Here is a 27850-nt window from a genome sequence, read left to right as displayed (position 1 = left end):
CTAGAGGCTGATCAGGATTATTGTGACCAGTTGATTCCTTACCTGTAATTTCATCTACTGGAATGCGGAAGGTTTCACTTTTGCTTTCTGCATACACACCTGTTTCAGTGGAAAGTAAAACTGAAGACTTTTTTATGTTTAATATTCAGTCTAATGTACAGAACAGCTGTAAGTTACACAGTTTTTCTTTGGCTAGAGAGAAATTTTAAGATAAGACATGTACAATCATGTGGCTTGAAACTTACCAATAATGATCACAGCAAATAAGAGATGAATATGCCGAGCCATAGTTGAGCTTCGTCTCTTGTGTCCTCTCTGAGTAACACCTCTCTACACTGGTAAACTGAACTGCCGCGCCTATACATTTGTTTATAAGGTCTAGTCTTCAACCCAACACTTTCTATTGGACGGCACAGAATGAAACTAAAACTACATTAACATGACAAAGCATAATCTGAATGTGTAATCAGACACAAACTTTTAAATCACAAAAATAATTAAACCTTGTCAGTGAACTGCCGTTTTTATGTCTACACAGATTCAAGTCTGGGCTTTTGGCCACTTTAGGGCATTCTGTGTGTCTAGTGTTGTCTTGGCTGTTAGTTTGTTGTATGGTGAACTGTCACTTCATTCTGAATTCATGTGTGTACTGTATGAGGTTTTCCTCAAGCATGTATCTGTCTTTGGCTGCATTCATCCCTATTTTATTTTTTATTCTATGTTTATATATAGTGTTTCTTTTCTATTATTTAACTTGGTGTATGTATGTTGACACCTGCACCAAAAGAAATTCCTTGTACATCTGGTACTTGGCGAACAATAAAGATTCTGATTCTGAATTCTGATTCTTTCATAGCAATGTCCCTGTCCTTGCCACTGGGATGTTGCATGATTCTGCCACCAACACGTTTCATTCAGTATTGAGATGGTATTTGCCACTTGACATACAGTGCCTGTTTTGTGTCGATGTTATATATTGGGGATTAGTTGTTGTGTAACGTACTGAAATGGTTGTGTGTTGATATTGGGGATTGTTTTATGTAACGTACTGGAATGGTTGTGTGTTGATATTGGGGATTGTTTTATGTAATGTACTGGAATGGTTTTGTGTTGATGTTATATAATGGGGACTGTTTTTTTGTGTAATGTACTGGAAGGGTTTTGTTTTTATGTTAAATGTTTTTTTAACAGTTGTAGCCTAGTGGTTAAGATACTGGACAGGTAATCAGAAGGTTGCCGGTTCAAGCCCCACCACTGCCAGGTTGCCACTGTTGGGCCCTTGAGCAAGGCCCTTAATGCTCAATTGCTTAAACTGTACATTGTAAGTTGCTTTGGATAAAAGCATCTGCTAAATGCAGAAAAATGTCAATCTTTTTTTGGAAGACTATTTGGTTATGATGTAATGCGTTTGGAAAAGTTGTATTAATGGCATAATTTGAGGAGAGGGTTAATAATGATGTATTGCACTGGGAGGTGTTTGGTTATGATGTAACGCATTAGATGAAATAGTACCAGCATGATTATGTGAGCAATCCCTTTATGTATACTATAGACACGTCGCAACAACAAAGTGTACACATTATTGAACGTTTTCCACGCAAAAATCACAAGGTCTTCTTTGTATTGTTGTTTTTTTTTTATCTTATGCTGCAGTGTATTCAGAAGGTGGGAGCTGTTTGGGACCCTGTTGATTGGGTGTGTGTAGTAGGTGTTGTTATTTTTCCCACCTGCTTTCCGACAAGCCCCGCCTCCTGATAAGTATCGATACACGCAACGGATCCGCTGATTGGTCAATGTTCATACGTTTCATAGGGTTAAGCCAATCCGATTAAAGAAGGCGGGATTTGTTGAAAAACGGGTGGGGAAAAAATAACGCTTCTAGGGAAAGAAGACATTTTGTGTAGCGAGAATAGAGAGGACACACACGTACACACGGTGTTAAACAGAATTAAAAATAAATCACTTCATACCTGCCGACAGTTTGATAGCCTCAAATAAATTACAATATTTACTATTAACAAATTGGCCGGCGGTGGTTTAACGTTGGCTGGTTAGTTTGGTCCGATTGGCGTCGACAGCAACATTCATCTATTAGCTTAGCATTAGCTTCGTCGCCGAAAAAAGCTAAGCTGAGCTAACCGGCTAAATCTCAACTTTCTTCCTCACAGAGACAGAATGGCGTTGAAGCGAATTCACAAGGTAAATATAACTCAACTTGGACACATTTTAAACATTTGGTCAGTTTTATGTTATGTCGATCGTGTCGACTTTCACATATATTACAGCACAGCTAGTTATTTAAGTTACTGGCTGTGTCCCAAATCGCATCCAATCGTACGAAATACTGTTACTGGCACGATTTTGACACAATATTGGGTAGAATGTGATTTGGGACGCAGCCAGTTTCTGATTGTCTAGCGACAATCCTTTATTTTGTTATTTCTAATAATGTTGCAGGCATTCCTGATTAGTTAAATATTGTACCATTGATTATAACTACTTACTTTAATATCAATACAAGTGAAATTTTATGGCATAATTACATGACAGATGGAATTTATTTCTAATATAAACATTTACACATGTGCAGTACAATAAAATGCTTTTTCCACACATCACAGCTTATTTGGAAGCTATTGTACGCCGCCCCTGGAGCTGAGAGGTTTAAGGGCCTTGTTCAAGGGCCCAAAAGTGGCAGCATGTCAGAGCCAGGATCACACAACCTTATCTGATGGCCCAAAGATCTACCCAATAGGCTACCACTTTCTTAACAGCGGTAAATTACTCTATCACACTACCACTGGAATCCATGGTGATCCAGGGTGCTATCGGCCAGTTGGGCGTCTACATACAGACATGGCTGAGGCTCTTCAATGGATTGGCATCCTGTCTGGGGTGGGTTACTGCACTGTGCACAGGGATTTCAGGGAATCCAGACCCACCCTAACCCTACCCGGGATTAAGCGTCAATAAAACGTGGGAATGAAGTGGATTTGACCCAAATATGCGTTCACATATATACATCAGATGGATGCAGCAGTAACTTAGAACACTAGGCACAGCACATTATTCATTAGGTACCTCCGAAAAGGTGTATAAAACACATATACCAATATAATATAGATCTACATTATATACATATGTGTTAAGATATAAGTGTAGAAGTGCATTATAGTAAACAGTAAATGATTGGAATATTTATATCATATATCTCTGAGTCAGAAACCATAAAATGAGCAGTGTGTACAGGAAAATTGGCAGACTTGAAAATACATAATAAATAAAGGCATAAAACTTTAAAGCTTTATATATAGCGACCTGCCTCTTGGTCCATTTTTACAGGACATTTAATTGTTAATACCTGCTGAATTAGAAGGCGTAAAGCAGATGATTGTGTAAACGTTGGGAGAAAATAAATTAAGCTGTCGTCCTCGTAACCAGCATGAGCGGCGAGCCCTGATCATCGTGAATACATCACTATAAAAAGTTAATGCAAAGACTAATGCAAATGAACGGAACGGAAATGTATTTGTTAAAGTTATGTGTTTTATTGTGCAGCTAAAGATGTTTAGAGAAACGTCATCATAGACAGTCACAGTAGTAAAGTCAGCCCAGTAACTGTCCTTGTACTCACCCGTGTTCCCTCCATCAAGTCTAACAATCACATATACAGTGCGCATGTTTATTTCTTACAAAACTACGCGCTCTCCGTGCCTTTTTTCCCTCCCAAACTACATCTGCTTAGAATTACCTGCTGTCCTATATAACCGTGCTCTTTGAGTATCATTGGTTGAGTTAATAAGCTTCATTTCTTGCAGGAACATGAAGTGCCGTCCCATTTAATCGTGAATCATAATCGCGGTTGGCCGTACCGACAGAAAAAAAAAGTGCTTTTAACACACAATCATCCAGGTAGTTAAATCCCCAGGGTTATTGTGTGTGTACAGGCAGCTGTGTTGTTGTTTCAGCATCGGTGGCTTTATGGGGCGCTCAGGCTCGTACTTTAACAACAATGACTAATATAACCGTTCCGCTTTTGTCTCTTGATTAGTCTGAGCAGTTCAGAAATACTGTATGAAACGAACTTTATAGAAGCTATTAATGTGGTAGCTTGTGTTTAAGCACGGCCTAAATTCCTTTAGAACGGCGAGACCTGCACAGTTAACGTCAATCTTTTCTAGATGTTTGATATCAGGTACCGCTGTCATTCTCATTGTTTAATTTCTGTATGGTTGTTTTTGTTTACTTTTATAAATCCAATTAATTATTTATTTTGTGTGATTTAATTGTGTGAAAGCAGCAGCGAATCTTTAGTCAGAACATCGAGATTATTCAAAGTACCAGATATCAAATGCTGGGCAGCGGTAGCTCAGTGGTTTATGTACTGGACTGGTCTTTAAAAAGTTGCTGGTTCAATCCAGCCAGTGTCGGGCCCCTGAACATGGCTCTTAAACCCTAGTTGCTTGTGTCTGCTAAATGCCTTAAATGTAAACGTAAATCCTTCCAAAAACAGAGCTATACACATCCAGGGCCAGTAAGCTGATGTGGACAAATTTTATGTCCTTGTACCCAGCTGAATATTTAAATGATGGACTGGTTTTACTGGTGTGTTCAAATGTTTTCCGTGCTGCAGGAACGAAGTGCAGAGTCTAAACTATATGTTTTGCTTTCGAATGCACCAGTTTATAAAGATCACTGCTTAATTTCTGTAAAGATTCAGGTTCTGTAGTTTGGAATGCACTAAATAAAAAATCAGTAGTATGTATACTGGCTGCCAGTGACAAGTTTCTGTTGTATTAAACCAGTTAATCAGCAGGTACTGGGTTTCCTTACAATTATAGCTGTAATTGTAATCTCTTCTGGTGTGTGTGTGTGTGTAGGAACTCACCGACCTGGGTCGGGATCCTCCAGCGCAGTGTTCCGCAGGGCCGGTGGGAGATGACCGTGAGTGCTATCGTTTCCACTTTATAGCTGACCCTGCCGTACTGTTAAATCATGTTTTAGGACCACGGGTGGACGCCCTTTGGTCCTGCCGTGATTAAAACAGGCTGCTCCAGTCCTGATGTGAAATGAATCAGAATCAGATCTGGAGTACTCAGCGACTCTGTTCTGTTCACAGCCGTGTGTTTAGACTTTATAGCCCAATTGTTGTGTTTACTATATTTAAAATATATATAAAATATATTAGTACAAGGTTTCTAAGTGAGAGATGAGCTGTAACAGAATTACTAGTAAATACATGAAATCTAGCAGCATGGAGAACATGCTAAAAGCACCAGCACACCGGGCACAGTCTAGTGATTATCACAAAATGTTCTTTTTAAAATAAACAAATAAGAACTAAGAAATGGAGATACCAGGAATGAACGATTAGAGGAATCTTCTCAGTCAAACATACAGGGAAACAAAGGGAGAACCTACTAATGCTCTTCCTGTGATTTTCAGTAGATACAGATCATGTACATTTCTGTTCAAAATGGGACTGAATATGTGAGGGTAACAGGACTGACTGAGTGAAAACCCGGGGACGTGACTAAGACAAGGATTTTAACCACATTATTCTACATTTCTTATGGAAAATAAAGATTAAAAACATAGAAGTGTCATGCTAGAGAGTGGGGACATGGAAAAAAATACTACTTTTTCAGTGTTAGAGGGAGTTTTTATGGATGTTTTACATTATATATCCTACATTTGCAAGTAAATCAATGCAGGACACTTTGCTCAATTAAAAAGTGCATTTTGAAGTTAATTTTCATACACATTTGTACATATAAGATCCTGGGGACAGAAATTGCACCCATTTAACGCAATGGCCCGAATATTTATTGCACATAGCAGTGATGATCAGTGTTAAATATAGATTTTTATCCAGAATATTCTTTCTGCTAACGTTTGATCTATTCGTTCGCAGTGTTTCATTGGCAAGCCACGATTATGGGACCTGTGAGTATGCAAATCTCTCGTCTTTCCCCTCCATGCAAAGTGTTTCTGTTTTTCACGCGTAACCAAATACAGCCGTGTTGATGTGTTCCTTCTGCTCGTGTGGTTTGCAGAACGACAGTCCGTATCAGGGCGGTGTGTTCTTCCTGACCATTCATTTCCCTACAGACTACCCATTCAAACCACCCAAGGTACGTACAGATCATTTTAATGCCACAGGCTTTATCATTTTAGCATGTGTACAAGATTCAGGTTCCTCCAGGAGCAGGATGAAGCAAAATACACACAGCAAACCCCCCAAAAAAGTGAAGTGGACGGGATCGAAAGCTTGGAGCCAATCGGACTTCAAGCTGCTGCACATGAACACAAAATTACTTTTCAACAAAACCACTGGGTTTTATCCAAAACGCGTTCGTTATCAGGCCGGTGGTACAGAAAGCGCCTGCCTCGCTTTGCATGCATTCTAAAATGCCACCAGTCACTAATGTCACACCCAGTTTGTCTCCTGTAAGCTCTGCTGTCTGGTTTACTCTTATCTAGCCCTGTTTACCAGTATAAAACTCAAAGCACACATATGAACACCTGTGATATGATCCTTTATATCATATCATAGCCTAGTGGTTAAGGTACTGGACTAGTAATCAGAAGGTCGCTGGTTCAAGCCCCACGACTGCCAGGTTGCTGCTGTTGGGCCCTTGAGCAAGGCCCTTAACCCTCAATTGCTCAGACTGTATACTGTAACTGTACTGTAAGTCGCTTTGGATAAAAGCGTCTGCTAAATGCTGAAAATGTATGTATATATATAAATATATATACATTTATTTATATTGCCTCACAGCAAGAAGGTCCTGGGTTCGATCCCCAGGTTGAGTGGCCCGGGTCCCTTCTGTGTGAAGTTTGCATGTTCTCCCCGGGAGCTCTGTCCAAAGACATGCAGCCAGGTTAATCGGAGATACGCGACTGTGATTGACATTAAACTTGGGTGAACACCAAAGTGTGTAAAACACGACATTAAAATCCTAATACAGTAAGTCCTCGGGTTACGGCGGACTCGACATACGGCGTTTCGTGGTTACGTCGCCATCTCCCATACATTTATTAAGGAAGTCTTGTTCCGTCCTTCCGACGTACGGCGCTCGCGACGTAAAAACAAAGTTCGCACGGGAACTAGTTGGCGAGCGGAGCGGACGAATACGTCGTCGCGCGGCGCTATGCGAGGAAGACGGCGTTGTACGTGGTGCTCCGTGTGACGTAGGTGTGTTCCGACTTGCGGCGAAAATCGCGTTACGTCGCGTCCGTAGGAACGGATCTCCGACCTAAGTCGAGGACCTACTGTAAATAATAATAAATCGGTTAAAAACATGAATCTCAGAGGTGCTGGCGGCCGGTCTGGCGTCTGTACAGACACGACTGGATATGCCCGGGTGGCCTGGCACCTTGTCCAGGGTATTCCTGCTTTTCGTAGGTTGTCTTAGTCATTTTTGACTCTTGACTAATTATTTGAACATATTCTCCTAATCTGGTCGTATCCATTTCCCCAATTGCAAGTCTCTGACCAAAGAGAGCTGCAGACTATCATGCGCCCCCTCTGACACCACACATTCGCCTGAGATGGGGTCTGACAGAGAGCAGTATCGCATACAGAGTCATGCAGTGCTAGCTCTGCATCAGTATCTCTCAGTTTTGAAGAACAGGCGACTTTGTGCGACGCCCGACTGGTCGATAGCGAAGCTGCTTTTGCTGGGTTTTAATAGTGAAGGCTCGGGATTAACGGTGTTGTGTGTTCATGTGTAATGCCTGCGGTCATCATTTCCCTCTCTCTCTCTCCTGTGCAGGTCGCGTTCACCACACGAATCTATCACCCGAACATTAACAGTAACGGCAGCATCTGTCTGGATATTCTAAGATCACAGTGGTCACCAGCATTAACTATTTCTAAAGGTGGGATTCGATCACATTGCAGTATGATATTCATGTCTGTGTGTTTTGGAGGCTGGTAAGAATGAATCTGTGTTCTGTTACAGTTCTGTTGTCCATCTGCTCACTGTTATGTGACCCAAACCCAGACGACCCACTAGTGCCAGAGATAGCACGCATATATAAGACAGACAATGAAAAGTAAGTGTGTCTTCCTTCGATTCGTAAACAAACTACATCAAATAACGAAGCTTTTTTTTTATATATTTTGCCGGGTCTGTATCCGAGTGATCATTTAAAAAATGCCTGTGAATCGATCCTTGGATGCTTTCTGTTATTACGGGGGAAGGGTCTGACAGCAAGAAGGTCCTGGGTTCGATTCCCAGGTGAGTGTGTGGAGTTTGCATGTTCTCCCCTGTGTCTGCGTGGGTTTCCTCCGGGAGCTCCGGTTTCCTCCCACAGTCCAAAAACATGCAGTCAGGTTGATTGGAGACACTGAATCGCCCCATAGGTGAATGTGTGTGTGTGTGTGAGCCCTGCGATAGACTGGCGCCCCGTCCAGGGTGTTACTGTGTGCCTTGCGCCCATTGAAAAACTGGGATAGGCTCCAGCAAGCACCCGCAACCCTGATTGGATAAGCGGTTAAGAGAGTGAGCGAGTTGCTAACATGCGTAATAAATGAGTTATATGAAGGAAACTATGCGCTTCCAACTTTGCAGCAACAGTTTAGGGAAGGCCCTTACCTGTTCCAGCATAGAAGACATTAAGAAGAGCCCTGACCTCAGCCCCCACTCAGCTCTGGAATGAACCGGAACATCACTTGATCAATCAAGTGTCATCTTTTGACAGAACGGGCACAAGTTCCCACAGACGTACTCCAAAGTCTTGTGAGAAGCCTTCCCAGAAGACTGGCTGTCGTTCTAGCTGAAAAGATGCCATAGAAGCCACTCTGTTTTAATAGTGTCTGTTTTTTAAATGGGACATTTTAAACTGTCGCCCTCGGCTTGCTCAACAGGGGTTTTTGTATCTGTTGGTCCTGGATTTTGTAAAGTTGCTTTGAGACAATGTATATTGTAAAAAGCGCTATATAAATAAAGTTGACTTGACTTGACTTGACATCTGTAACTCCATTGCGCTCAGTAAAAGGGAGCGCTGGAACCAACTGGGTTGCCAACTGGAAGGTTGTGTGCAGCCACTTTTGGGCCCTTGAGCAAGGCCCTTAACCCTCTCGGCTCCACCGTTCCCGCGCTCCTACCGCAGCTTCCGAACAAGCTGGGATATATCACTGCCATGACATTAACACTAGTGCTGATGCAGTACCAGGAATAGTCTGTCTCCCTTTCAGTTAATAAAGGGACAAAGCAACAGTCAGTACTTGTATACAATCATATATGATCATAAAGTTGAATAAATATCAGGAAGGCCGACTTTTTATGAATCAAATTCTATGCGACAAGAAATGACATGGACTGCACATCTGTAATGTCTATATGGCAAATAAAGGGATTTCTGCCCTATATAATAATAATAATAATAATAATGATTATTATTATATCCATGATGAGCATAAATGGTTTGATGTATAAGCGCATGATAAATGATGAGATATTTTAAGACTGTGGGGATGAGGTGTACAGGGTTTGACCTTCATGATTCTGCAGTGTGTTTTGGCCGAGGCACAAATTGGCCCGAGCCGTGCAAGCCCAGCATGTGTCGACGGTGCTAACACTCTCTCTCCTCTCTCTCTCTCTCTCTCTCTCTCTCTCTCTCTCTCTCTCTCTCTCTCTCTCTCTTCCTGCAGGTATAACAGAATAGCGCGAGAATGGACCCAAAAATACGCCATGTGATACCCCGATTAAATATCACTCCAACAACTCTGCATTATAGCTGGAAGAACATTCTACAGGCTGGCTCTATTTCTCCCCCGATTTTTCTTTCTCTCATTCTATTGTTCCGACGGATTGGCACTTCCCTCTGTCTCTCAGACCTAATGAGTTCTCCGTTCACTCGTTTCATGTCCCTCTCATGTGAATCTCCGTGCACCTCGATGCGGTCGCTTTTTATTCGGCGTTAGGGAAACGAAGCAGGAAAAGCAAATCAGACCAGAAAGAGAAGCGTAATAATTCACGCCACACGTTGACGGTGCTATTAAGAAGAAATAAAGACGTAAACCTATGAAACGACGGTCCTTTACGAGCGACCTTGACATTTTTATAAGCTTTTCCGATAGCGATACGGTCTGTGAAATACAGATCTATAAATATTTAGTCCCACTATTTCATCGACACGTACGAGCAGTATCAGATCTACCTGCATGCATGTTGACAGGGGAATAACTGCGCTTCGGTGCTGTGCTGAAAACGCAGACCGTGTACAAACACGCGTCCACTTCAAGGGAGTCTGAGGACTTTTATTTGTTACTCCTGTATTTTGTTTATTTTTTTTTATTTTTAGAACAGGGGGCTGTTAGTTCATCTCTCGTCCTTCACACTGTTTGCTTATTGCACTGAATTAAACGATTGGAAGCTCTCGACGGATGACCGGTGAACTAATAGCTCCTCTAGATGTCCATTTGGTTTCTCAATAAAGGTGGTAAATGGATCAGATGTTCTGGCGTCGGCTGGATGTCTCATGGTTGTGTTTTATGTACGAGTGTGTGTGTGTGTGTGTGTGTGTGTGGAAAATTTGCAGCTACTGCTTTACCACAATTCCACGGTCACAGAACTTGATGTGTGTAGTCGGTTCTCCAAAATTAGGTTCATGTGGACGGCCAGGTGCTTACCTGTGGGAAGAGATGCACCATGTATAAGACTCAATACACCAAACCAAAACACACTGCCATGTCATTAACACCTAGTGCTGATGCAGTACCAGGAGTAGTCTGCCACCCTTTCAGGTAATAAAGGGTACAAAGCAACAGTCAGTAATTGTATACTTCTTGCTTATAAAATCATCCATGAATGTACGAAGCAGATAGTTGTTCCTAATAAAATGCTCAGTATGTGTATAGCATGCAAATACAAGCAACTGAGGGTCCAGTACCTTGCTCAGGGGCCCAGCAGTGGTAGGGCTTGAACCAAGTAACCTTCTGATCACTAATCCAGAACCTTAAATGCTGAGCTAGCACCTTCCTTTATTTATTTGTATGTTTTATGTAATTCCACATAAAGGTAAATAAATATTAGGAAGGCCTAATGTTTACAGATTACATTCTTTGTTAAAAAAAATATGGCAATTTAAAAATTAATTAATTAAAATATATGAATTATTATTATTATATAATTATATAATAATTATTATAATAATATAATTATTATTCGTCACTGGCCCAGTACATCTAAACAAGGAAAATGAATAACATGGCGTTTAGATAATTACTGAAATAAGGTATTCATTATAAATATAGAAACAATAATGATTTGATTATCTTTATTGCACTTTAGAACCTAAACAGATTAGGTCAAGCCCGGCCGTTACACTGAAATGAACCGATCTGGAGTAATTGTGGATAGCTGGTGCAATATAACCGTTTTTAACCAATAACCAAAGTGACGTTAAAATCCTAATAAATAACAGAAATAAATTAGTAGTGGTGGTAGTGCAGTACTGGATTATGTAATTAGAAGGTCGCTGGTTCAAGCCCCACCACTGCTGGGCCCTTGAGTAAGGCCCTTAACCTTTAATTACTTTGAATTTATACAGTCAAAACTGTTAATGGATAAAACCTTCCGCCAAATGCAATAAATGTAAAAATGCAACGCAAACACTAAGCTACATTATTATTAGTAGTATTAATTTAAATATTTTGGAATAAGTTAAATTCATCAGATTATTATTATTATTAATAATTTGTTGTTATTGTTGTATATGCGCTTAGTCTCCACCAGGTTATATTATTATTATCATCATTATTATTTTGTTTTTGTTATAATTGCACTCTCGCCAACAGGTATCATTATTATTACTATTATTATTATTATTGTGATAATTATTATTATTACTATTATTATTATGGTATTATTATTATTATGGTATTATTATTATTTGTTATTATTATTGTTATTATTATGATTATTGTTATTATCATTATTATTATAATGATGATGCTGATTATTATTATTATTATGATTATTGGTATTATGATTATTATAATGATGATTATATTATTATTATGATTATTGTTATTATTATTAATATTATTATGATTGTTGTTGTTATTATGATTATTGTTATTATTATTATTATTATTACTATTATTATTTTATTATTATTGTTATTATTATTATTATTGTTATGATGAATATTATTATGATTATTGTTTATTATTATTATTATTGTTATTATTATTAATATTATTGTTATTATCATTATTATTATTACTATTATTGTTGTTATGATTATTATTATTATGATTATTGTTTATTATTATTATTGTTATTATTTTTATTATTGTGTAATTGCGCTCTGTCGCCACCAGGTGTCGCGCGGCGACCTGTTACCGACCTATGTGACGTCACAGGGAATTTCCAGCTAGGAAGTCACTTTCTACACAAACTTTTTACTTGTGGCTCAAACTGCTGCTGAGATTATCAATGAAACATTCTCATCCTCAAACTCACCGATTCAGTCTCCTCAATCTGCGGACTGTGTGTTCTTCTAAAGCGCTCGTTTATCTGCAGTAGCAGTGAGAGAGAGAGAGAGAGAGAGAGAGGAGCTGATCTGTGGATGTTAGCTGGAGGTTCAGGCGGAACATGGCGCAGTAATGTGATTGAACTTCTCTCTCTCTGGAGCCTCATGTTTTCTGGAGCTGGAGGTTCTCACGGTAAGCGCGTTTATCGGCTTTATTCTCTGTGTTTGTGCGGCTGCTGTCTCACTTCTGTTTTAGTGGGTGAAGTTTTGTACTGATTTGTACTGACGGTACTTCCTACTACTGAGCTTCAGGAGGACGTTTAGCGTTAGCATTAGCTTTAGCATTAGCTGCTAACGTTAACAGCGGTGTGATGATGGTGTGGGGGTGTGAAAACTTTCTCTCATCTGACTAACCTTCATGCAGCCGGGTAAAGTCAGAGGGTCTGTCCCAAATCACTCCAGCTTTAGCTCACTTACAGGCTGCAGGAGGCGCGGTTCGGTCTCTGCAGGTCTGAGGGGCTTCAGGTCCCAAACATCTCACATCCAGGACTCGAACCCAGCCACAAAGTATTCACACCCCCTCCCAACATACCTGTGCTTATAGTTCATATGTTAGTGCATGGATATCCATTATAAAGTCTTAATCAAGTGCAACTCAGATCGTCCAGCAGTTTCCAGAAGAGCTTGAGCATCCTTCCTTTCTTTTGTTATTATCACTTTGTGAGGTCTATCAGTACCACAATACCAAAACAGGCTCTATATATTTATTTACAGAAATGTTCCTGTTCGACTGGTCACTTGAAGTATCCACGTCAAACCGTCACAAGGCTTCTTAGATGTCTGTGTGGACGCCAGGTCAGCCGATAGCACCACTGAGATTCAAGTGTTGTTATGTAAGGCTGGATTCATAAACAAAAGGTCGCTGGTTCAAGCCTAAGCACCGCCAAGTTGACACAGTTGGGCCCCTGAGCAAGGCCCTTCACCCTCAACTGCTGAAACTGTATTTTGTATTTGGTCATAAGTTGCTTTGGGCGTCTGCTAAAATGGAAATCTATACTGAGTGTGTATGTAAAGATACATTATGTGATAAGTTAGGATGCTGGTTTTTGGATTTGTATGAAAGCCTCGAAGCTCACAGAGATGTAAAGCCTACTTGGCTGTGGACAGTGTCCCATGCGTTCCAGCTGCTCTTAATTTATAAATGAATGGCAGATCTGTTTCGTGGTTCTTATGTTATACCTGGTGATCTGGCGAAACCAAATTCATTTTCCTGGGGTGCAACAGGCACGGTGGCTCGGTGTGTAGCACCGTCGCCTCACAGCGAGAAGGTCCTGGGTTCCATCCCCAGGTGGGTCGGCCCGGGTCCTTTCTGTGTTGTGTGGAGTTTGCGTGTTCTCCCCGTGTCCGCGTGGGTTTCCTCCCACTGTCCAAAGACGTGCAAGTGAGGTAAATTGGAGATACTGAATTGTCCATGAGTGTGTTGATATAAACTTGCGTTATGAGTAACGACGTTAAAATCCTAATAAACAAACAAACTAAACAAACTTGGGACGCAGCGTAGAACCGAAGCCGGTCACGTTGGACTCAAGAACACGAGACGATCGTGTGGGGCACAACGATGAACCGAATCCAGTTTTGTGGGACGCAGTGTAGAACCGAAGCCGGTCACGTGGGACGTGTCATTACCATGTTAGTGGCATCGTAGTCTGGGGTGTTTTTAGCTTCTTTTTTGTATGAAAGCCTCGAAGCTCACAGAGATGTAAAGCCTACTTGGCTGTGGACAGTGTCCCATGCGTTCCAGCTGCTTTTAGTTTATAAATTAATGGCAGATCTGTTTCGTGGTTCTTATGTTATACCTGGTGATCTGTAGAACCAAATTCATTTTCCTGGGGTGCAACAATGAACCAAAGCGGCTTGTTAGTGTCATCGTAGTCTGGGGGTGTTTTTAGATTCAGCGCTAAGATGTAGGTGGCCAAATGATTTTTAGTTTATAAAATAATTAATAGGTATCGTTTCTTCTCTCTGCAGGAACCATGACTGAAGAGGAACAGTTTCTTCATCCTGATACGGTAACAGACGTTCTTTTACAAACGCACAATATAGAGAAATCATAAATATTACTAACGTGGACCAACTCAGCCGGCCAACTCACCCCATGTAGTGTGCAGGGTGCAATTTAGGACGCAGCCTTCCATCATTAATACACAGAGATTGTGGACTTGATGATATGATTGATCCTGTTTGGGGTGGATGGCAGCAGAAAGACTAGAGGACGTGACCTGCATTGATTTTCAGGCGCTGTATGGACACGATGGGGCGTGTCTCATTTCCGGTGTCTGTTCACGTCACCTGTTAGTGGTGTAAAGAATACGCCAGTCTAGCCAGTGCTATCGGCCGGCCGGGCGTCTACACAGACGATTAATGACTGGCTTGTCTGAGGAGGAGGAGGGGGGTGTCTGAAGCCCTGCGATGTATTGGTGCTTCCTTCCTGGTGAAACAAGACCCACCACAACCCTGATCAGGATGAATAACAGAGAAATCTGGGTCAGGAGGAGCAAACAAAAGTATTGGGACACACCTTTTAATTTTGGAATTGATGCATTTCAGCCACAACAGTTGCTAACAGGTGTAATAAATCAATTAAATAAAGGAAATTATATGCTTGCAACAGTTTAGGGAAGGCCCTAAGTTTAGGGAAGGCTGGCTGTTTGTATCAGAAGCTACATAAGGACGAGCTCTGTTGCACAAGAAGAAAATAAAGGTGAGAATAATAATCTGGTTGCACAGGAAGCGTCTCTTAGAAAGCTGCCGAGTTTCGTGGCTTTTTTTTTTTGAAGGTTCTGTGGTCGGTGCTGCTTCCCTTCAGCCTGACATCAAACACGTTTCGAGCTCCAGATCCTGGTGCACACAGTGTGCGTTTAGGTGTTTGCTTCGCGACTGTCGTGACTGACGAATAATCAAACTAAAACAAACACGACGGGAGCGGCGACATGAGTTCTTCGTACTTTTTCAGAACGTCAGTGATCTACAGAAGGTTTCTGATCAAATCACATCAAATAGTAGTGATGAAGCTCGAGGGAGGGACGTCGGGGTTCCTTATAACTGCTGCCATTACGACCCCTGCTGGCTGATCGGTGGTGCTGCACAGTGAGACGGGGGATAATGGGGATCAGTGCGTGACTCCCCGTGCACGATATGGATCGGAATGCTTACATAAATGAAAGTAAAATATACGAGATGCTAATGGCGCTATGAAAGTAGGAAGGACGCGTTTGCATTGGGCGGTGCATTGTTAAAACACGATTGCCCACCAGTGCCGAGACCTCGAGCTATCGAGTTTGAATCTCGCTCAGGTGCCTACACAGATACACGACTGTGTGTGTGTGTGTAATGGTGGGGGGAATGGTTGAACAGGGTTCCTCGTTGCCGGTGATGCTGCGTCCGAGGGGGGTCGGAAGGGGTGCCCGACAGCCTCGGCTCTCCTTGATGGGTGGGGCTGACGTGTGTGTGTTTAGCTGCTCGACACTTTGAGCGATTGCTAACTGAATTGCCGTAGGATCGCCTCATGGTGCACGTAAGTTAGTAAACGTGAGGCTGATTGTAATCATTTTAATAGCAATACTGATGTAGTGTAATGTGAGAGATGCACTTCTTGTGTTCATGAGGTACACGCCAACTGTTGGGCCCTTCAACAAGGCCCTTAATTCTAAAGCACTCTAACCCCAGGTATCAAACAAGCTACGATCAATAAAGAGAAGAATTCGTTTGTAGTTTGGCAGGGTAATTAAGGTGGAAGATCACTGGTGTAACCCTCATCACCACTAAGCTGGCACCGTAGGTACTGGGGTACTGTATGGTTCTGATTCTGAGACCTGACGAGCACTTCTTCATCCATGGCGCCCTAACGATCCCGTTCTGTTCCTCTCTCTCCCCCTTCTGTGCAGTTCGACTATTCCCAATGGATGCCAATGGAACAGACGTTCACCCCTTTGCAGCCCTCCACCACACTACGGATAGGTAGGTGTTCTGTTTTGTGTTCTCCCCTCGATCGGCGGTTCCATCCGTATGCCCGTCGCGAGCCCTGGCACGGCGGCGGAGCCCGCACGGACGATTCTGCGCCCGTTCTGATTGCGTGCTAGATATTAGATGCTTATGATCATTATTTGATATTATTCACTGGTGGTTTGAGGCACAGAATAACTGGATGTGCCTGGGGGCGGGGGGGGATGACGGTCTAGCCGTCTACTCATTTCAGCACTTTATAAATAAGGAGGGTGTCTGGAAAAATCTGTAGGACCCTGAATCTAAGAGCAGGACAGTACTGACCCCAACAGAACCTGAAGGGTTAAATGTAATAACTCACGCAGGAAGCAGCGATAAGGTTGTTAAGCTTTTACTCGCCGTGTTTACAATAACAAGCACTTTATTATGTGTGTGTGTGTGTGTGTGTGTGTGTGTGTGTGTGTGTGTTTTAATTGAACGCGAGTGTCCTGAGCAGTCGACAGTATTTACTCAGGTGGGGGGTGGGGGGTGGAGGGGGGGCTGTACAGAACACACACCTCAGGTGATGAACTTGTGGGTAAATAAGACCGTCCTGTGTTTACACACACACACACACACACACACACACACACGTTATTGTTTCAGGAACTAGTCTCTGATTTTCGTTGACGGTGGCGCCTCACGGCGAGAAGGTCCTGGGTTCGATTCCCGGGCGGGGTCCTTTCTGCCTTTCACCGCAGCTGAGATCTGGGTTCGAATCTGGATCACCACAAACACAACTGACCATGTCTGTTGGGGGGGGTTGCGCCCTGTTCGTGGTACTCTTGCCTTACACCTAGTGTTTCCCAGTGGAACTGGACCTGCCTTGATGGGATGGGAAATGGGTTGATGAAAATGTAATAAGCAGTTGTAGCCGAGTGGTTAAGGTGCCGGACTAGTAAGCAGAAGGTCGCTGGTTCGAACCCCACCGTTACCAGGTTGCCACTGTTGGGCCCCTGAGCAAGGGTCTCATTTTGTAGAGCTCCAAATTCCCAAGCACAAACTGTTGGGCCCTTCAACAAGGCCCTTAATTCTAAAGCACCGTAACCCCAGTTACCAAACAAGCCAGGATCAGGATCGCTGGTTCAACCCACATCACCACTAAGCTGCTACTGTTGGGCCCCTGAGCAAGGCCCTTAACCCTCAAACACTTGCATGGTGCTCGATCGTGACTGAATTCAGTCTGCTCCGATTAAAGGCGATTCCGATTCCACACAGAAGGGGCCCGGACCGATCCAGCTGGGAATCGAACCCAGGACCTTCTCGCTGTGAGGCGAGCGCTGACCCACGTCTAGGGTCTTTTGTTATCGGATTCGCCTCACGAACTACAGACCGATTATAGAAAGCCGAGCAAACAACGAAGTTATTTTAAAATCCTTGTTTCTACACTCACTGTCCATTTTATCAGCTCCACTTACCACATAGAAGCACTTTGTAGTTCTACAATTACTGACTGTAGTCCATCTGTTTCTCTGCATGCTTTGTTACCCCCTTTCACCCTGTTCTTCAATGGTCAGGACCACCACAGAGCAGGTATTATTTAGGTGGTGGATGATTCTCAGCACTGCAGTGACACTGACATGGTGGTGGTGTGTTAGTGTGTGTTGTGCTGGTATGAGTGGATCAGACACAGCAGCGCTGCTGGAGTTTTTAAACACAGTGTCCACTTACCGTCCACTCTAGTAGACACTCCTACCTAGTCGGTCCACCTTGTAGATGTAAAGTCAGAGACGATCGCTCATCTATTGCTGCTGTTTGAGTCGGTCATCTTCTAGACCTTCATCAGTGGTCACAGGACGCTGCCCACGGGGCGCTGCTGGCTGGATGTTTTAGGTTGGTGGACTATTCTCAGTCCAGCAGTGACAGTGATGTGTCTGATCCACTCATACCAGCACAACACACACTAACACACCACCACCATGTCAGTGTCACTGCAGTGCTGAGAATGATCCACCACCTAAATAATACCTGTTCTGTGGGGGTCCTGACCATTGAAGAACAGGGTGAAAGGAGGTTAAAAAACTATGCAGAGAAACAGATGGACTACAGTCAGTAATTGTAGAACTACAAAGTGCTTCTATATGGTAAGTGGAGCTGATAACATGGACAGTGAGTGTAGCATTAAAACATGTCACCTCCCATAAAGCGGTGAATTCGGAGGTTGTGTAACGCGCTCGGTGAGAGGAGTCGACGCATCGTCCCGGCGTGACCTCTGCCTCGTTTAGTCTGAGGCCTCCGCCGGCTGCGGGTGACGCCATGCCTTCCCGTTAGCGGGAGGTTCGCATTCGTGCGTGTGCGCGCACGGCTAGATCGGCGCAGGGTTAGCGCCCGAGCAGAGAGGATGTGGTCAGAGTCCCTGTTCGACACAGGAAGAAGAGACACAGAGTTTGATGCAGCTACATGCGCACTTCGGCGCTTCGGCGTTTCGGGCGGGGCCACGTCTCCGGCGCTAGCACGCGAAAGACCCGAGCTCCAAGCTAGCTGGCGATCGAGGAGTTAACGACATGTCGGCAGTCACAGTCACAAATCCGGTTCCAATAAAGTTGGGACAGTATAGGAATGTCAATAAAACAGACACCTGTATTCAATTCAGGGTTCAGTGGACAAAAGTATTAGGACACTGCTTCTAATTCATGTGTTTCAGCCATAACAGTTCCTAATAATCAGTTATATTAAGGATACAGTTTAGGGAAGGACCTTTTCTGTTCCAACATGCCTTAAGCTCTATAAAGACATGAAGGAACTCCAGTGTCCTGCACAGAGCCCTGACCTCACCCCTCAGAACATCTACTGAGGATTTCTTGGGGCACAAATTCCCACAGACATGCTTCCAGCTTTGCAGCAACAGTTTAGGGAAGGTCCTTTCTTCATCCAGCGTGACTTCATAGCTCTATAAAGACATGAAGAAACTCCAGCGTCCTGCACAGAGCCCTGACCTCAGCCCTCAACTAACTCACTCAACAGCTCTGGGATGAACCGGAACATCAACTGAGGATTTTTTTGGGCACAAATTCCCACAGACATGCTTCCAGCTTTGCAGCAACAGTTTAGGGAGGGTCCTATCCTCGTCCAGCATGACTGTGCTCTATAAAGACATGAAGAAACTCCAGCGTCCTGCACAGAGCCCTGACCTCACCGCTCAGAACATCTACTGAGGATTTTTTGGGGCACAAATTCCCACAGACAAGCTTCAAAGTCTCGGGACGCTGCTTCTAATTTTCTGTAGTATCAGTTAGGGGTGGGTTTATAAAATCGATTTTAATCGATCTTTATTTGAACGATCCGATATCGATTCATATAAATGCGAGATCGATTTTTTAAATACGCCCCTTTTTACGGTGCACACGGAAATCTATTACTATTGTTACCCCCTTTAATTTCGCGTGACCAGCCACTGTTTTTTCATGCAACGAGATCTGACCTGCACATCAGTTTAGCATGGCAGAAGCTCAGGTTATGACCACTACACGACTTTTTGCACTGATTTTCGCTCGGCTCTGGATTCGGGAGGAACTCGGTGTTCGCTCTGCGATCAAAACTCGGCTCTCGATCGATGTGAGAAACAGCGAGGGGAAACACAGGGGAGAGGTTGGAAACAGGTGGTGGAGCGCAATATAGTTTCTATCAGAATACATCAGCACACGCGAGATCGTTCTCTACAAAACAAAATATTTATTAACCTCCAACTCACTACAGAACGATCCATGCTGCTCGTGTTGCCAAATCCACTCAGATTCATTTATTTCATCAGCGCACAAACTTTGATCGCTCGCTACTTGTTGATGTGCATGTTTGGACGTGGTATCATTAAACCTTTCATCACTTCTCACGTGTGTTTTCGTGACAGAACGTAGTTTTGGAGAGCAGAGAAGCTCGCCTGTGATTCCCCCTGGTGATGGATGGTGTAAAACTCCCCATCGCCGATCAGTCGTGTAGTGTGAACATTACAGCGACCACGTGTTAATCAGAGTGTCGTGTCGTGTAAACTTGGCACAAGCTGTACAACAGCCAGGTGTATGTTTACATTACATTTACAATGTTGTAGCGTGTCAGACAAATGGAAGAAAACAGTAACATTCATTTTTTATTATTATTTCATTTGTCTGACATGCTACAACATTGTAAATGTAATGTAAACATACACCTGGCTGTTGAATGTTACTGTTTTCTGTTTTGGATTAATTATTTATGTAAACAAAATACACAAATATTTGTAATAATGAGGGTTCTTTGTACAATTATCACATTCGTTCTCTGAACATCTGCACATATGTAAACAAAACCTGTTAATGTAACTCAAATATGCCTAAATGTGTTGAATCGAAATTGGATCGAAAATCGAAGATCGAATCGAATCGGGACCTGGTGAATCGGAATCGAATCGATCCAGGAAATTGGTGGCGATACCCAGCCCTAGTATCAGTAGAATTAAGGAAATGATATGCTTCCAGCTTTGCAGCAATAGTTTGGGGAAGGTCCTTCATCCAGCATGTCTTCATAGCTCTATAAAGACTTGAAGGAACTCCAGTGTCCTGCACAGAGCCCTGACCTTGACCCCAACTCAACTCAAGAGCTCTGGAATGAACCAGAACATCTACTGAGGATTTTTTTGGGCACAAATTCCCACAGACATGCTTCCAGCTTTGCAGCAACAGTTTAGGGAAGGTCCTATCCTCGGCCAGCATGACTGTGCTCTATAAAGACATGAAGGAACTCCAGTGTCCTGCACCGAGCCCTGACCTCAACTGCCCCTGGCATGAACCTGAACAATCGACTGAGGCTCTCCTGACCAGCCGTACAAATCCTCTTTTGACTGAATGGGCACAAATTCCCACAGACATGCTCCAAAACCTTGAGAAGCCTTGTCAGACGAGCAGATTCAGATTTTAGTTAACGCTGAAATGATTACATAGAGGTCGCTCAATGCACAGGCGGCACCGAACCCCACAGACTAGCTCTTAGTGCCGCGACGCAGGCCGAAAAGAAAACCGGCATATGCGTCGGCGGAATCACGGCGGGTCCAGGAGAAAGCATGTTCCCAACAGGAGCCGGCAAATCTGTGAGGGAGAACCCGTGATCATTTTAAACACTTCCACCTGGAGCGAACAACAAGCGACTCAGTTAAGAGCCTCCGTGCACCGTGTGCCGGCCATCAATGGCAGAGCAGGAGGACATGAATGTGAAGCTCTGTGTTGTGTTGTATATTGTAATGAGAAGCCTGGCGGTTATTGAATAAATGAAATCTGGCAAAATTAGCATCCCTATTATGTACTAAACCTAATAATTATTTCAGCGTTTGATTGGAAAATGAATCGATCTTGTTCTGACGATCTTGTCTCTCCTGTTTCTTTAGAAGGACCTTGTCTTAAAATTACAGAGCAACCCAAACAGGTAACGTGTGATTCATTTCTATGAAAGCTTTTGACTATACCTTGTGGACAAAATGATGTGGACACCCATTTTTAGATCAAAGTAAATACATGCTTGTTACTGGGAGTCTGTAAACAAATAAGGGGGTTCAACATTTATTCCCAAATCTCACTGAAAGCTGTTTTTAATGGGCTTTTTAACAAGCTGTGGTCAGGTGTCTACATAATTTTGTGCACTTATGTCCATTAATGTTACCTTGAATGGTTATACTGCCTCTAATACCGATCAAACTGGGTGCTGTGTGGTGCAGAGGGGCTTCAGGTTTCGGTACGGCTGTGAGGGCCCGTCTCACGGTGGTCTCCCGGGAGCCAACAGTGAGAAGAACAGGAAGACGTTTCCTCAGGTTCAGGTGAGTTCACGTGGTGGTGGATTATTCATCTTAGGTCGAGAGGTCTGGGTTCGAACCTGGATCGATTGAGCAGGTCTGAGAAGGAAGGGTTGAAGGGTTTGCGCTTGGATTGCACCTGGTGTTTCCCGGTGGAACTGGACCTGCTGTGACCTTGACCAGGATAAAGTGCTTGTTTACTAAAGAGAAATAACATGAAATAGAAAGTAAATTATGCTTATATATATATAGGCAGTGGTAGCTAAGCAGTTGAGGTACCGGTCTAGTAATCAGAAGGTTGTCGGTTATCTGCCACTGTTGGGCCCCTGAGCAAGGCCCTTAACTCTCAATTGCTTAAAACTCATTAATGTAAGTCGCTTTGAATAAAAGCATCTGCTAAATGCCTCAAATGTAAATGTAAACATACAGTAACGTTTGGTCTCATTTTGGAACTAGATGCTCACTGTTAAGATCCAGGCTCTCCTAAGAAACTTGGGAGCAATTTTGGGCCCTTCAGCAAGGCCCTTAACTCTTTCAGCACCAGGGATGCCACCTGATTCTCTAATCGTACCATCTGACCCCCAGTTCACCCGACACCTGACAAGACAACGTCGAAAGATCTCATATAGGGTCTGTCCGAAAACCGGCCTTGCTGCCTACTACCTTCCTGATCAGCTGCCTCAGTAGCTCGATAGCTTCGAATTAAGGCGCCTCAGTAGGAGCATTTTGAGGAATCTAGGAATTTAGACACGCCCTCTTCTCGGGAGTGTAGGACGACGTAAAATGCGTCTATGTAGAGAGATCAAGAGGTTTTCACACAGCCCCTTAGTGTGAAAAGTATAAAACATTATAAAATATAAACTATAAAGTCGTCCACATTTACAGTGTAGTTCTGTAGAAATGTTTACGTTGCAGAACTCGAGTATTAGGAACACGAACATAACACCTTCTCTGAAGATCCTCAGTTTCTCAGAAAAGAGTAACGTTACAAAACGCGCCTGTCGCGAAGCACGTTCGCGGCGCGTACAGAGAAGCAGAAAGGAAGAAGAAGTGATCGAACACCTTCGTACGCGTGTGGTTGTGACGCCGCCGCTCTGGGAATTTCCTCCCAGCGTCTTGCTGGTGATTAGTAGGAAGTGCTGCCGGGTGCGCTTGCGTGTCTTGCGTGGGCATCGGACGAGAAAGGAGGCGTAACGCAACTGTCGGCTCTCGGCTTCAGGCAGGCTCAGACACGCCCGGGACGTATTACGAAACCCCCCCCCACCCCACCACCCACACACACAGGGCTCTAGAGTGCGACCAATTTGGTCGCACATGCGACCTAATTTCTCAATGGTGCGACTAAAAAAAATCTCAGGTCGCACCGGTGCGACCAGCAGTTCAAGGGGAAAAAAGTCTCCGCTACTCTGAAAGTCTTCCCGTGGTTCAACAACAGACACACATCAGGCCCATATCATGGTCTAAACCAATCAGAGACAGTGAAGGGCGGGACAATATTGTATCGGTGATATGTGAGCGACATTCAGCTCAACCAATCAGAATGCAGCACCGGACGTTCAGTTAGTTTAGTTTTGTATATGAGACTCGCCGGACGGCCAAAGTATAAAAGTTCGGTTTCTGGAGCTAGGCAGTTTAAAGTGTTGTAACGCTTACTGAAGTCCTGACTAAACCGTTACAGTGAAGTCTACCTTGTCGTGTGCTTTTATTCCCACACATTCATCACCACACAGCAAGAGACCCGTAACAGTGGTGAGCCGACCCTCTAGTAGCAATAGGCTAATGCTAGCGGTTAAGTGCGACGATAGCGAAAGTAAAAACACAATAATATTTTCGTTAAGTAAAATATAAAAATAACTAAAAGACAGTGAAGTGTTAGAATACATGTAATCAAAATACACAATGAGTGCACCGCAATCGATTTTGGGAATCTGTAAAAGATCCAGTAAAGCCGATAATATAATGCACTTTATTTAAGATTACACTCTAACACTAGAGCCCCATACACACACAAAAATATATATATATATATACATACATATATACATACATACATACATACATACATACATACATACATACATGAATAGATATACTCTATTATTATTGTTATAATTTTTATAATAGTGTACTATAATGAGATTATAATACTATAATTAACTGTAAAGAGCATGGGAAAACCATGGCCGTCAAAATTGTATTTGTGACTGGTTCTAATACATTTTGAATTGAAAGGATGAAAAGCACAATGCATCTATAAAACACATTACATGCCGCAGTAAATGCACTGCCCATGGGTCCCCTCTCCCCACTGCCTTTCAGCGGCAGACAGCAACAAACATCAACAGACGAGGCCATGTTGACCAGATTGTTATTTAATCATTTACAAGTCAATATTGCCTATATGGACAGCGAAAAAACAAGTGAACCTGTAAAACTAAGGTGTTAAATGCGATGCAGTTGAAAATTAGGGTGCACCTAACTTTTGTGCTGGTGCACCTAAGAAAAAAAGTTAGGCGCACCAGTGCAACCAGTGCAAAAAGTTAGTCTAGAGCCCTGACACACCGTTACACACAACATAGCGAGTGTGTAACTGGATCCCAGCGTTTACCCTGCAGCGTTGGGGTTAGATTGTGCACAGTAATCACAAAGCTGAGCAGCGAACGCATCTTTTCCATCCTGGAATTGAACGTGCCGTTAGAGAGTCTGATCATGTAAAGAGTTCACACAACACCGGACAAGATATTATTGAAAGATCTCGTCACACAGCGTAAATAAACATTTAGTTTAACAGACACTTTCTAAAAATGTGAAATATAAACTATATATAAGCTATAAAGCCGTCCACATTTTTTCCTGTGTGTGTGTTTTAGTGAGTGAGTGAGTGTGTGTGTGTGTGAGTGTGTGTGTGTTTTAGTGAGTGAGTGAGTGTGTGTGTGTGTGAGTGTGTGTGTGTTTTAGTGAGTGAGTGAGTGTGTGTGTGTTTTAGTGAGTGAGTGAGTGTGTGTGTGTGTGAGTGTGTGTGTGTTTTAGTGAGTGAGTGAGTGTGTGTGTGTGTGTTAGTGTGTGTGTGTTTTAGTGAGTGTGTGTGTGTTTAGTGAGTGAGTGAGTGTGTGTGTGAGTGTGTGTGTGTGTGTTTTAGTGAGTGTGTGTGTGTTTAGTGAGTGTGTGTGTGTGTGTGTGTGTTTTAGTGAGTGAGTGAGTGAGTGTGTGTGTGTGTGTTAGTGTGTGTGTGTTTTAGTGAGTGTGTGTGTGTTTAGTGAGAGTGTGTGTGTGTGTTAGTGTGTGTGTGTTTTAGTGAGTGTGTGTGTGTGTGTGTTTTAGTGAGTGAGTGTGTGTGTGTGTGTGTGTGTGTGTGTTAGTGTGTGTGTGTTTTAGTGAGTGTGTGTGTGTTTAGTGAGTGAGTGAGTGTGTGTGTGTGTGTGTTTTAGTGAGTGAGTGAGTGTGTGTGTGTGTTAGTGTGTGTGTGTTTTAGTGAGTGTGTGTGTTTAGTGAGAGTGTGTGTGTGTGTTAGTGTGTGTGTGTGTTTTAGTGAGTGTGTGTGTGTGTGTTAGTGTGTGTGTGTTTTAGTGAGTGAGTGTGTGTGTGTGTGTGTGTTAGTGTGTGTGTGTTTTAGTGAGTGTGTGTGTGTTTTAGTGAGTGAGTGAGTGTGTGTGTGTGTGTGTGTGTGTTTGAGTGAGTGAGTGTGTGTGTGTGTTAGTGAGTGTGTGTGTTAGTGAGTGTGTGTGTGTGTTTTAGTGAGTGAGTGTGTGTGTGTGTTTTAGTGAGTGTGTGTATGTATGTATGTATGTGTGTGTGTGTGTGTGTGTTTTAGTGAGTGTGTGTGTGTGTGTGTTTTAGTGAGTGTGTGTATGTATGTGTGTGTGTGTGTGTGTGTGTGTTTTGTTCATCTTTGTCAACTTTGTGAGTCTAAAACAGGACGTCAGGTCCTGTTTGTGTCTTGGGGTAGCACTATCGCCTCACAGCAAGAAGGTCCTGGGATTCGATGCCCAGGTGGAGTTTGCATGTTCTCCCCGTGTCTGTGTGGGTTTCCTCCGGGAGCTCTGGTTTCCTCCCACAGTCCAAAGATGCAGTCAGTTTAACTGGAGCTATTAAAATTATCCTTAGACGTGTGTGTGTGTGTGTGTGTGTGTGTGTTTGTGTGTGTGTACCTCGTGCCTATAGAGAGCTGGGAGAGGCTCCAGCACCCCCCACGACCCTGATCAGGATAAGCGCCTTAGAAAGTCAGTGAGAGTGTTTGTGTCTTGGTAACGAACCCAGCTATAGGTTGAGAGCAGAGCTGCGGACAACACACACACACACACACACACACACACACCTATCAGCACCATGTTGATACGTTCTGTGTTGTGCTGCGTGCTGATGCAAACTGACTTTGCAGAAATTCGACACCCCTGGCACGCACGTGTTTACCACAACGGTGCCATCATACCGAGTTCCACACGCCCGCCATCAGGTGCGTCTCCTCCTGGAAACGTGCTTTCAGATTATTGTTTGTTGAAATATTAAATGTGGGACCTTATGAACTGGGAATCTGTTATGTACCAGTACAGAGCTGCTTACTGTTATTATAATTAAAATGATTAGAATAAGGCCATACAAGTGTGTCCCAATATTAATCCTTTAATGGTCTGGGTTTGTTTGTTTGTTTGTTTGTTTATTAGGATTTTAACGTCATGTTTGGTTCCATTCATGACAGGAACGGTAGTTACTCGATACACAAGGTTCATCAGTTCACAAGTTTATATCCAACACACTCATGGACAGTTCACCTCACTTGCACGTCTTTGGAGTGTGGGAGGAAACCGGAGCACCCGGAGTAAACCCACGCAGGCACGGGGAGAACATGCAAACTCCACACAGAAAGGCCCCGGACCTCCCCACCTAGGGATCGAACCCAGGACCCAGGTGATGTGTTAAACTCAAAACATACTGGTAGGTGACCCTGTGGTTTGAAGTAAACAGCCGGTATGTTATCTAAGCAATTGTGGGTTAAGGGACCAACAGTGGCAACCTGGCAGTGGTGGGGTTTAAACCAGCGACCTTTTGATTACTAGTCCAGTACCTCAACCGCTAGGCTACAACTGCTGGTCTCTAGCTGCTGTATATAGAGTTTTTGATGCACCGCAGTCGAGAAGTGGTTTTGGAATTAAAGACGACTACCAGAGCACGGGTCCTGGGTTCGATCCCCAGGTGGAGTGGTCCGGGTCCTTTCTGTGTGGAGTTGGAGCATGTTCTCCCCGTGTCCGCGTGGGTTTTTCTTCGGGTGCTCCGGTTTCCTCCCACAGACCAAAGACGTGCAAGTGAGGTGAATCGGAGATACTAAATTGTCCATGACCGTGTTCGATATAACCTTGTGAACTGATGAACCTTGTGTAACGAGTAACTACCGTTTCCTGTCATGAATGGAACCAGAGTGTAAAACATGACGTTAAAATCCTAATAAACAAACAAACAAACCAGGGCACGGCAGGAGTTTAGTTTTAGAGTATTAAAAGTGTAAATTAGACTCTCTATCATGACCTGCAGTTTGGTTTTGATTTGAGGCATTAAGTCACGATTGTTGTT

At 43.3% G+C, this 27850-nt stretch overlaps 2 protein-coding genes across 3 annotated transcripts in view; both read left to right on the top strand.

Annotated features, from left to right (window-relative positions):
• Positions 1 to 1890: 1890 nt before the first annotated feature.
• ube2d2l (ubiquitin-conjugating enzyme E2D 2 (UBC4/5 homolog, yeast), like) lies at positions 1891 to 10461 on the top strand. Its single transcript, XM_063018629.1, has 7 exons — positions 1891 to 2199; positions 4881 to 4944; positions 5915 to 5946; positions 6057 to 6134; positions 7779 to 7884; positions 7968 to 8061; positions 9662 to 10461. Exons 1-7 carry the CDS (start codon positions 2176 to 2178, stop codon positions 9705 to 9707), a joined length of 444 nt encoding a protein of 147 aa, XP_062874699.1. The 5' UTR covers positions 1891 to 2175; the 3' UTR covers positions 9708 to 10461.
• A 63-nt stretch (positions 10462 to 10524) lies between these two features.
• nfkb1 (nuclear factor of kappa light polypeptide gene enhancer in B-cells 1) overlaps positions 10525 to 27850 on the top strand; it is a 34842-nt gene continuing 17516 nt past the window's right edge. For both annotated transcript variants that reach the window (XM_063018628.1, XM_063018627.1), the window contains exons 1-6: positions 10525 to 10756; positions 12338 to 12682; positions 14518 to 14558; positions 16434 to 16506; positions 21884 to 21921; positions 22211 to 22309. In XM_063018628.1, the coding sequence (XP_062874698.1) occupies positions 12586 to 12682; positions 14518 to 14558; positions 16434 to 16506; positions 21884 to 21921; positions 22211 to 22309 (348 nt within the window). In that variant the 5' untranslated portion in view covers positions 10525 to 10756; positions 12338 to 12585. The remainder of the gene's footprint in view (positions 10757 to 12337; positions 12683 to 14517; positions 14559 to 16433; positions 16507 to 21883; positions 21922 to 22210; positions 22310 to 27850) is intronic.

Source organism: Trichomycterus rosablanca, chromosome 22, assembly GCF_030014385.1.
Source record: "Trichomycterus rosablanca isolate fTriRos1 chromosome 22, fTriRos1.hap1, whole genome shotgun sequence".
Taxonomy (NCBI): Eukaryota; Metazoa; Chordata; class Actinopteri; order Siluriformes; family Trichomycteridae; genus Trichomycterus; species Trichomycterus rosablanca.
The sequence above is the reverse complement of the archived record's forward strand: the minus strand, read 5'-3'. Positions and strand labels throughout refer to the sequence as shown.